Below are 12,235 nucleotides of genomic sequence, written 5' to 3' on the forward strand. Positions count from 1 at the left end.
CGGCCGGCTATCTGAGATGTTTAACGTGCAAAGGGGTCGCACGATCATATTGACATGGCGTGTAGGGCATGGCTAGAACTTCAACATATATAAACTTTTTCAAGAAATTCGGGTTTGAAAACTTGATGCGCGCTTGTATACTCCGGTTGCTAGTAATCAAGGCGCCGGCTTAATTGTGGCCGAGCGGTTCTAGGTGCTTCAGACCGGAACCGCACTGCTGCTACGGTCGCAGGTTCGAATCCTGCCTCGGGCATGGGTGTGTGAGTGATGTCCTTAGGTTAGTTACGTAGTTCTAAGTCTAGGGGACTGATGACCTCAGATGTTAAGTCCCATAGTGCTTAGAGCCATTTGAACCATCATTAATCAAGGAATCCCGAACCAAGCGAGTAAACGCTTAGTTTCATAAGCGCGAGGCCTCTGGATCGACTTTTCGTTGCTGCTACTTTCTGCTCATTCTCACGCAGACCTAATAACAAATTTATTACGACAGTGCAGGTCAGCAATATCTAATGAATCATTTATTACTTTCGTAATCTTTACCCTGAAAAATCTGATTTTTCTCTAAAATTTTGGAAGCAATTGACTATTACAACCGTATTCCTTGATATACATTCACCATGAGCCCATTTTTACGATATCCATACGTGAGAGAACAACTGTTTCTTTTGCTCCTCGATTCATGGGGAGAGCAAACTAATCTGGGTTCGTACGGCAAAACATTTCAGGATGGGGAGGTATCTGCCAAGGTGCAGTAAGCAGTATTAGAATAATTCCATCAAAAATGTACTCTGCTGGTGCAGCCTTGCGATGTTTATTTTTTACGTGCTGGTGAAGAAATTCATAAAACGACTACAGAGTTGCACTTACATCACTGAACAGATTAGAGAGGGAGCTTATAGAGAAGATTACATAAAAATTCAGTCAGTCATACACCATTAGTTTTCTGCACCAATCTTCGGTGATGTACTACGGTATGCGTGGTATGGCGTGGAATCTTGATGACCACCGAGAAGCATTTATGAATGTAAATCGTGTTAGTTTTGCAACATACACATTTTAAAAACTATGCACATGCAAAAATTCGGCGTTCATTACATGTGCTGTTTGTCACAGTAATCATTGTTTACCATGTTTCTACAGACGGTATCATCCTGATTCATGCAGTGTTCCATAGGTTCCATATACTTCTCACAAATGTTGATACAGTAATGTAAATAAGTTCACTATACTGATTTAATTGAAAGTTCTCATATATCATTTTTTAATTTCCAATCTCGTTACGACAAAAAATTTTCCTCCCTTTTCCAGGATAAATATTATGAAAATAATAAATTAATAATTAAATATTGATAGTTTACACAGTCATAATAAATCTGTTGTTAGAATTACGTGGGAACGAAAAAATGTACAGATAGTGAGATCTGATCGAGAGACATAACGCATATGAAACTAAGCACTTACTTGCTCAGCTGCGGACCCCTTGGATGCTGGCGGCCGCACAAAGGGTACATCAACGTCGGCCACGGCGTGCACAATGTGCTGCGCACGTGCGATCCAGAGAGCGACCGCTCACGTCACATCTCGGAACTGCTTAGTACAGCGCGACAATTTATTCAACAGTGCTATGCGACGCTATTTCTTCTACATCTACATCTACATTTATACTCCGCAAGCCACCCAACGGTGTGTGGCGGAGGGCACTTTACGTGCCACTGTCATTACCTCCCTTTTCTGTTCCAGTCGCGTATGATTCGCGGGAAGAACGACTGTCTGAAAGCCTCCGTGCGCGCTCGAATCTCTCTAATTTTACATTCGTGATCTCCTCGGGAGGTATAAGTAGGGGGAAGCATTATATTCGATACCTCATCCAGAAACGCACCCTCTCGAAACCTGGCGAGCAAGCTACACCGCGATGCAGAGCGCCTCTCTAGCAGAGTCTGCCACTTGAGTTTGCTAAACATCTCCGTAACGCTATCACGGTTACCAAATAACCCTGTGACGAAACGTGCCGCTTTTCTTTGGATCTTCTCTATCTCCTCCGTCAACCCGATCTGGTACGGATCCCACACTGATGAGAAATACTCAAGTATAGGTCGAACGAGTGTTTTGTAAGCCACCTCCTTTGTTAATGGACTACATTTTCTAAGGACTCTCCCAATGAATCTCAACCTGGTACCCGCCTTACCAACAATTAATTTTAAGTAATCATTCCACTTCAAATCGTTCCGAACGCATACTCCCAGTTATTTTACAGAAGTAACTGCTACCAGTGTTTGTTCCGCTATCATATAATCATACAATAAAGGATCTTTCTTTCTATGTATTCGCAATACATTACATTTATCTATGTTAAGGGTCAGTTGCCACTCCCTGCACCAAGTGCCTATCCGCTGCAGATCTTCCTGCATTTCGCTACAATTTTCTAATGCTGCAACTTCTCTGTATACTACAGCATCGTCCGCGAAAAGCCGCATGGAACTTCCGACACTATCTACTAGGTCATTTATATATATTGTGAAAAGCAATGGTCCCATAACACTCCCCTGTGGCACGCTAGAGGTTACCTTAACGTCTGTAGACGTCTCTCCGTTGATAACAACATGCTGTGTTCTGTTTGCTAAAAACTCTTCAATCCAGCCACACAGCTGGTCTGATATTCCGTAGGCTCTTACTTTGTTCATCAGGCGACAGTGCGGAACTGTATCGAATGCCTTCCGGAAGTCAAGGAAAATAGCATCTACCTGGGAGCCTGTATCTAATAATTTCTGGGTTTCATGAACAAATAAAGCGAGTTGGGTCTCACACGATCGCTGTTTCCGGAATCCATGTTGATTCCTACAGAGTAGATTCTGGGTTTCCAAAAACGACATGATACGCGAGCAAAAAACATGTTCTAAAATTCTACAACAGATCGACGTCAGAGATATAGGTCTATAGTTTTCGCGCATCTGCTCGACGACCCTTCTTGAAGACTGGGACTACCTGTGCTCTTTTCCAATCATTTGGAACCTTCCGTTCCTCTAGAGACTTGCGGTACACGGCTGTTAGAAGGGGGACAAGTTCTTTTGCGTACTCTGTGTAGAATCGAATTGGTATCCCGTCAGGTCCAGTGGACTTTCCTCTGTTGAGTGATTCCAGTTGCTTTTCTATTCCTTGGACACTTATTTCGATGTCAGCCATTTTTTCGTTTGTGCGAGGATTTAGAGAAGGAACTGCAGTGCGATCTTCCTCTGTGAAACAGCTTTGGAAAAAGGTGTTTAGTATTTCAGCTTTACGCGTGTCATCCTCTGTTTCAATGCCATCATCATCCCGGAGTGTCTGGATATGCTGTTTCGAGCCACTTACTGATTTAACGTAAGACCAGAACTTCCTAGGATTTTCTGTCAAGTCGGTACATAGAATTTTACTTTCGAATTCACTGAACGCTTCACGCATAGCCCTCCTTACGCTAACTTTGACATCGTTTAGCTTTTGTTTGTCTGAGAGGTTTTGGCTGCGTTTAAACTTGGAGTGAAGCTCTCTTTGCTTTCGCAGTAGTTTCCTAACTTTGTTGTTGAACCACGGTGGGTTTTTCCCGTCCCTCACAGTTTTACTCGGCACGTACCTGTCTAAAACGCATTTTACGATTGCCTTGAACTTTTTCCATAAACACTCAACATTGTCAGTGTCGGAACAGAAATTTTCGTTTTGATCTGTTAGGTAGTCTGAAATCTGCCTTCTATTGCTCTTGCTAAACAGATAAACCTTCCTCCCTTTTTTTGTATTCCTATTTACTTCCATATTCAGGGATGCTGCAACGGCCTTATGATCACTGATTCCCTGTTCTGTACATACAAAGTCGATAAGTTCGGGTCTGTCTGTTATCAGTAGGTCCAAGATGTTATCTCCACGAGTCGGTTCTCTGTTTAATTGCTCGAGGTAATTTTCGGATAGTGCACTCAGTATAATGTCACTCGATGCTCTGTCCCTACCACCCGTCCTAAACATCTGAGTGTCCCAGACTATATCTGGTAATTTGAAATCTCCACCTAAGACTACAACATGCTGAAAAAATTTATGTGAAATGTATTCCAAATTTTCTCTCAGTTGTTCTGCCACTATTGCTGCTGAGTCGGGAGGTCGGTAAAAGGAGCCAACTATTAACCTAGTTCGGTTGTTGAGTGTAACCTCCACCCATAATAATTCACAGGAACTATCCACTTCTACTTCACTACAGGATAAACTACTACTAACAGCGACAAACACGCCACCACCGGTTGCATGCAATCTATCCTTTCTAAACACCGTCTGTGCCTTTGTAAAAATTTCGGCAGAATTTATCTCTGGCTTCAGCCAGCTTTCTGTACCTATAACGATTTCAGCTTCGGTGCTTTCTATCAGCGCTTGAAGTTCCGGTACTTTACCAATGCAGCTTCGACAGTTTACAATTACAATACCGATTGCTGCTTGGTCCCCGCATGTCCTGACTATGCCCCGCACCCCCTGAGGCTGTTGCCCTTTCTGTACTTTCCCGAGGCCATCTAAGCTAAAAAACCGGCCAGTCCACGCCACACAACACCTGCTACCCGTGTAGCCGCTTGCTGCGTGTAGTGGACTCCTGTCCTATCCAGCGGAACCCGAAACCCCACCACCCTATGGCGCAAGTCGAGGAATCTGCAGCCCACACGGTCGCAGAACCGTCTCAGCCTCTGATTCAGACCCTCCACTCGGCTCTGTACCAAAGGTCCGCAGTCAGTCCTGTCGACGATGCTGCAGATGGTGAGCTCTGCTTTCATCCCGCTAGCGACACTGGCAGTCTTCACCAAATCAGACAGCCGCCGGAAGCCAGAGAGTATTTCCTCCGATCCATAGCGACACATCATTGGTGCCGACATGAGCGACCACCTGCAGATGGGTGCACCCTGTACCCTTCATGGCATCCGGAAGGACCCTTTCCACATCTGGAATGACCCTTTCCACATCTGGAATGACTCCCCCCGGTCTGCACACGGAGTGCACATTGGTTTTCTTCCCCTCTCTTGCTGCCATATCCCTAAGGGGCCCCATTACGCGCCTGACGTTGGAGCTCCCAACTACCAGTAAGCCCACCCTCTGCGACCGCGTGGATCTTGCAGACTGAGGGGCAACTTCCGGCATTTGTTGCGGCATCTTTAGATCAGAACAACTTTCTTAGGTTCGCAAGAATCGTGGTATCATCGCTGTTTATCCTTCGCTGTTTGTTCGTGGTATAAAGTAATTTCACAGGTCCAGTGGCTGTTTGCACAAAAAGAGGCAGCTAGCGATCTGTCGTCGCAAGTCATTAAAAATTAATAGGTATCATAGAACAGAAGGAGAGGGAATTCTCATGTCTATTATGCAATCGCATAATCGACAGATACCGTACATTTGCTATGGGACGATATTACAATACCATGTAGAAAGAAATTGAACATTTAGTTGACAGTTAAAGAGCGGAAGCTTAGAAAGATCGACAGTCTATTTATACGGTATTCATTGTTTTCTACATCAAGATGCGCTTTCTGCTACGTTTGCTGCCATGGAGCTGGTGGTCAAATTGATGGTATGAATAGAAAATTTGTGAAGTCACTCGCATTATTATGTCATCAGTTATAACAGTTTTTGATCGAATTGAATGAAGAGTATGGAGACGTTACATACAACTGCAGGATGCTTTGGTCAAGAGTCATGCCAGGAACGACTTTTCGACGTAAGATCCACAAACTGTTGAATTACTGAAGGAAAAAGGAAAGTGAGAACGAAAATTAGAAACATTGAGAACGGATTACAGACCTCTCACTTTAAGTACACTTGACACCACCCACAGTAAAATGTTCCAAGATGAAAAACAACTTATTTCTGCACATTAGTGTCTATGCAGATGGAACTGATCGTTATGCTTTCCAAGTCTCTTTTAAAAGACAAATTCTTTTACGTTAGAACTGTCAGTGGTTCTACATTGTTTTCTTCGGGAAGAGTTTCCATGTTTGCATAGTGAGGTTCCAAACATGATTCAAGGTTTCAATCGTTATATGTTCATAAAGTTTTTTAATTGTGAAACTAAATACTCGACTATGACGTGGCAGCCGTAGTGTCGAAAATGTGTGAAATCGTCTGCATGTGTCAGTATAGAGACAGTTGGTACCAGATATAAATTTTTATTACGTCTTCAGCGCAACAAAAATAATAAAATAATACCGAAAATTGCGGCGCTTGCCAGTTCCCCTGCCCCCCCCCCCCCCACCTCTTTCCCCCTCAGACAGTATGGCCTGGCAGTGGGTGTAGTGCGTACTTGGGTGACAAAACAAGCACGTAAGAGCTCTGCACGTGTGCAGAGTTCACTTGCGGCCGGGTCAAGGATTTTCCCTGCCCGGGGACTGGGTGTTTGTATTGTCCTCATCATTCCATCAGCGTTCATGAAAGTGGCTAGATTGGCCTGTGTACAGAGTGAGAATATGTACGGGCGCTGATGACCGCGCAGTTGAGCGCCCCACAAACCAAACGTCATCATCATCCCTGGTGTATTGGGGCGCCTAAAATTTTCGAACTCGACTTTTTCGAAAGCGGTCGAGAGATTCGTCTTCCTGTTTAGACATTGACAAGTCGTAGCAGTTTCCTACACATCCTGTCAATATGAATCAAATTGGTGGCTGGAAGTTCGTGCGGTCCTCTTGTTAGACTTCCACGCTCCTGTCTCAGGAGCTGCATGTTTCCTTCAGTGTTTGTTTCAAGGACTACACAAAAAGATTAGATAATTGTTTGCGAAGGATCCCACGTGAGAGGTTACCACTTAAAGGTGTCTGTTGATCAAAGTTTATATGTTTTATGAGAACAGACTAGATGTACGACCAGCTCTATTTCCAGCCATTTCACATCTGACGACAGCTCGCAATGGTACTACGAGTTTACAAAATACACTTGGAACTATAGGAGCCTGTGAAACACGCTGTTGCTCGTCCAACCATGGAGCAACTGAATAACCATTTGCGAACAATGAGGCTCTTAGGATTAGTGCAAAAAGCCTGCCTCTGTTAACAATGAGAGCCGCGCGGCAGGAAGTGAGGGATAGCAAACTCCAGCCATTGAAAGAAACAATCCCCATTGTTTCGTTCCTCTTTATAGTAACAGAGGTGGGATGTAGTTGTATTCATCTCCATCCAGAAAGACCCCGTAGTTGTAATGTACAGATTTCAGTATGCCACATTAGAGGTAAGCTTTACATTCTGTTTAGCAGGTAGCTGTAAACTTAAGTCATGATTTGACCACCGTGTTAGTTAGTAATTAGACGATACTTGTAAAACCTAAAATTCTGGACATTGTCTGAACTCCGGGGTTAGCTTTCAGAAGGCTTTTTGTGTGTATCACAGAGTGACTACCTCATCCATACATTGATATGCGATTAGCCAGCCACGTCCATCTACAATTGCATTTTTCTTCTCTTTTATTTTCAGCAATAAAGGTGCAATTTTTAAAAATGTGCTTTTACGGTTACAGTAGTGGAAAGAATTTTCGGTTTTTACTATACTTGCCTCTGTCTGTGGATACTGAAGGCAGTAATTTTTAGCGAGAAAAGCCCCATAAAAATGAATTGTTCTCGGGAGGTGCATTAATGTAAAGTCCTTCTCCATATCATTTCTGTGCGAAGAGCGACTTTGCAAGGAGAACAAGATTTGCTTCCTATTGAGCTAGTTCACGCAATTTTTAATGACATTATGGCTTTGATTCCTACGGTACTCACAGTGCGTGTTGACGTTACGTGAATATTGACCTAACAAATTCATTTCGTACAGTTAAAATGTGTTTTAATTTCGAATATAAATTCAAGGTCATCTACTAAGTTCTGCTGAAATGAAATATCGTTTGACGAGGGCCTCCCGTCGGGTAGACCGCTCGTCTGGTGCAAGTCTTTCGATTTGACGCCACTTCGGCGAGTTGCGCGTCGATGGGGATGAAATGATGATGATTAGGACAACACAACACCCAGTCTCTGAGCGGAGAAAATTTCCGACCCAGCAGGGAATCGAACCCGGACCCTTAGGATAGACAGTCTGTCGCGCTGACCACTCAGCTACCGTGGGCGGACTAAGTTCTGCTTTTTTATGCCATATAACGTGTTTTACACAAGTTATTTTATCATAATTAACACACAACCTCAGAGTGATCCCCGGTTTCCTTATTTTTTCCTTTGTTAAAGGAATAAATTATATGAATCCCAGGCGTCGCCGGCGTAATACTGCATTCTGCATTGTACCGTCTGGTCTGTGAACTTACTACTTTTTCGACTTTCGTTGACACTTGCGCAAATGTTGTCGACCAGCAAGCACAATCGTCTCAAATTGCTAAGAATGCTATCGAGTGCATCGAAGGGAAGTTAATGTGACTTGATTTGAATTTACCGGTGGAAGACTAGAAAAGTAGACAGTATGCGTCCGAGCGTTGGTAGCACTGACTTTTTTCCTCTGGTACAGAGCAGGAAATTAACCTCCGGCAGTTGTATGGATTTATGAAAAATGACAAGCTGCACCGTTGTTCGTGTTCTACGTTGGCAGTACTGAGCTCGGAGGAAAGTAGTGACATACCAATAGCGTTAGTAGTTTCAAGTAGCCATAGGTCACTTTTACGAGGATGCTGGATATGACGTTGGACACGACATGATATTAGAGTTAAAAAAACTTAATTCATATATAAAGGCATTTGCACGTTTGCAGGTCTAGTTTCACAAGGATGGGATCGGTAGTGATCTGTGCCTTTATAGGAGGAAACATACCGGCATTCGCGTACATCTACATCGATACTCCGCAAATCGCACTTAAGTGCATGGCAGAGGGTTCATCGAACCACCTTCACAGTAATTCTCTTTTATTCCAGTCTCGAACAGCGCGCCGAAAAAACGAACATCTATATCTTTCTGTGCGAGCTCTTGATTTCCCTTTCTTTTATTATTGTCGTTTATCTCTATCTGGGTCGGCGTCAACAAAATATTTTCGCATTCGGGGGAGAAATTTGGTGACTGAAATTTCGCGAGAAGATTTCGCTCCAACGAAAAACGCCGTTGTTTTAATGATGTCCATTCCAAATCCTGTATAATGTCCGTGACACTCTCTCCCATATTTCGCGATAATACAAAACGTACTGCTCTTCTTTGAACTTTCACAATGTTCTCCGTTAATCGTATATGGTAAGGATCCCAGAGTGTCCGGAACCGCGCGACCGCTACGGTCGCAGATTCGAATCCTGCCTCGGGCATGGATGTGTGTGATGTCCTTAGGTTAGTTGGGTTTAATTATTTCTAAGTTCTAGGGGACTGATGACCACAAATGTTAAGTCCCATAGTGCTCAGAGCCATTTGAACCATTTTTGATCCCAGATAGCGCAGCAGTACTCCAAAAGAGGATGGACAAGTGTAGTAAGTTAGAGAAATCACGAAAAATCGAAAGCAGGGTGGCCGGATGAATGTTGAAGCTTCCATCATCTGGAATCCAAAGGTAGTCTGTTACAAACAGCGCAACCTCATTCGGTTTGTTCTTAGTTTACACTGCTGTTTTGCAAAGAAATTATTTCATTATCTAAGAAACTAGTGTTCCTCAATACCGTCTACCTCTTCAGTATGTAACACTCCACACGGACTGTTAGCTGACATCAAGACCATAGTGTTGGAACTTGGTTTCCATTCTGTGTACTGCACCATCCCATTTGCTTACATGAAAAATTGAGTCCGCAACCCTCTATAATGAGTGAGCTGTTGAGTTCAAAAGAGGATAAGGTGTTAGTTTTATCGTAGAACTTTGAGAGTTCCGTTTTCTAGAAAAGGAAAAAAAGAGGAAACTATTGTATGTAGTGCGGGAATGATGTGTGAAACGACAGAGAGATTTTATTATTATTTGTTTTTGTTACATTTGTGACCAAACCCCTACTCTGTGATATCTAAGGAAACCGTCTCTGCAACAAATGTGTTGCTTAACGGATACTTTTTTGCTGCCTTTTTAAATAAGTTTGTTGCAGTAATCGCTTTACTCTAGTTGGATAGCGCAAGTGAAACACTTCGTTGTTCAAATCAACCTTCTGGTCGACTACTGCTATTGTGTGTCCGGGCCAGTGTTTACGTTACGCCGAGATCGACTCTGCACATGACATGGAAAACCCGGTGGACTGCTTAGGATGGGAGAGGTTATTCAATTCATCGTAGAGTCTTCGAAAGTTGGACAAATATGTTCGAAAGCGTGTTACCGAGGTGTCAGAACAACGACGTTGCGGGGGGAGGGGCGCAGTGACGCGGCAGACTCATAAAAATGTGTACTGGCGACGGTGTGACCCGCTTTCGTGTAGCAACCGGCAACGCCGGATAGTGGCATCTGCTGTGACGGTTGGAGTGGGGAGCGCAGTCAGTCTGCAGCAGCATGGCGGCCGCGCCGCGCGCCATGTGCAGTGCTGGCCAGCGCGCAGGCGCCGCTGCCGGTTGGGAGGCTTCCGACAACCTGCGCAACGCCAAGCGCGATCACCTCAAGCACTTCACCGCCGATCCCTCCTCGGACTTCCTCGCTGACACTGAGACGTCGAGCTCCTCGCTGAATAGACGTACGTAGTGACCCCGATGTTTGTTTTTTAATGCGTGCATCGCCACAGTTTGTCATTTTAACGGGACGCGCATGTGTACGGCTGTTTATGTGTGCACGAGTGTGTACAGTGAAAGGAAAAAGATAACTACGTAAAAGGCAGACGAGTGGATGATTGAGAGGAGAGTTACAATCGCCCACGAATGCTGTTTGCTCGAAGGAAGGAATGGAGGGGGCATCCAGAGGAAAAGAACCTGTCCACCGATGTTGGCGTCGGTAGCTGAGGCTCGAACTGACCTTGGCACGGCACCAGCGTTTTCTTTCGTCGTTACTGCGGTGGAGTTTAAAATACTTCTCGGTTAAACGAGTTTATTGTGAGTGAGACGGCGACGTCAGCCGTTGGGACTCACACCTGTTATTCTTACCCCCATTGCTCGAGGACGTCGTAATCTCGTGGACCGGATACGTTTAATGTGTGCATACAGTTTTAAGATTTCGAGTGTTTCCGTAGAAGTGTCTTGCAGCACAGGTGATCTCGCCCGTCTGTTAGATTTGGCTCGTGATACGTGAAACAAGTGGTCGTTCACCTTTTTGTCACCGGAATCATCTGGTAAACATTGCTTCTTTTCCTTTGGACTTAGTTATTTGATTTAGCGCAGTTGTAATTGCTTCTGATTCTCTACTGCAACCGAGAAAAGTAATCACTTTTACCATTTAAGTCCGAAATCTGCAGTGGCGTGGGTGTGGTTGGTCAGTAAAGACATCTGACTGAAGATTATTTGAATAGACGCTGGATTCCTTTTATTACGGCATATTGTGCGCATGCAGCATAATACATTTGGGTTGTTTCGTGGATAAAGTTTGTCGCTTTGTAGAGTGACACTGAAGGGGGGAAAAAAAAACACGAAGTGGCACTCGTAGGTAGAAGTTATTGTGTCCCAGTCGTCTTGCTTACAAACGGGAACACCACTTGTAATCACATGTGTTACAGGTGATCGTGCCGTGAATACTAGTTTTTATCAAATTATAATTTTTTAGGAATATTGCAGGGAGACTATCTCGATATGTGCAGTGTACTTCCGAAACACGCATTGTGAATCACAAGTTTTTTTAGCCAGCTTACTTTTTTAAGCAGGGATTGAGTAAAATTATAAATGGATTAATCATTTTGGTATCGGGCACAATGTTTCGTTTACCGGTTGTTGAATGTTTAATTCTTTAGACCGGAACGATTTTTGACTAAGATTTCAACATTTTTTTGACCCATTTAGTCGGCTTGATAGTGGTAGTAAATTAATATTGGTTTACATACACAAAGTCTTAGAATCCTGCTCGCGCATTCAATCAAAATAGTTTGTTATTGGAGGAGCACTTTAATAGAAGAGTGACTGTTAACAGCTATGAAGTGTTAATACATTTTTGCATCCGTCTGTCTTTGTGTTAATATTCATTTTCTGATGAATATTTTTTTAACATCCAATGTATTCCGATAATGCGACAATCTTTTAGTGCTGATTTCGAGCAGTGCCGAACCTCGAACACACCGCAATGTAATAATATTTGTCATCGCTCATTTCTGTTTATTACTCCTTCGTACAAGAAAGTAATTAGCGCGTACTGCCGAAACAAACTATTTTATCCGCTAAACTCTACGAGTGTACGGCTGCATTGTGCATGTTTCTTAG

The 12,235-nt window shown here is 43.6% G+C and overlaps 1 protein-coding gene across 2 annotated transcripts in view; it reads left to right on the top strand.

The window, feature by feature from the left end:
- The window catches only part of LOC124723114 (membrane-associated guanylate kinase, WW and PDZ domain-containing protein 1), a 394,868-nt gene that overhangs the window by 140,800 nt on the left and 241,833 nt on the right, over positions 1-12,235 (top strand). The window contains exon 1 of one of the 2 annotated variants that reach the window (XM_047248298.1): positions 10,404-10,572. The exons of the other annotated variant lie outside the window; for it this stretch is intronic. Within the exon in view, the coding sequence (XP_047104254.1) occupies positions 10,416-10,572 (157 nt within the window). The 5' untranslated portion in view covers positions 10,404-10,415. Of the gene's footprint in view, positions 1-10,403; positions 10,573-12,235 lie in introns of those variants that run through there. 2 annotated transcript variants of the gene reach the window in all.

This window comes from Schistocerca piceifrons, chromosome X (genome assembly GCF_021461385.2).
Source record: "Schistocerca piceifrons isolate TAMUIC-IGC-003096 chromosome X, iqSchPice1.1, whole genome shotgun sequence".
In the NCBI taxonomy this organism is placed as follows: Eukaryota; Metazoa; Arthropoda; class Insecta; order Orthoptera; family Acrididae; genus Schistocerca; species Schistocerca piceifrons.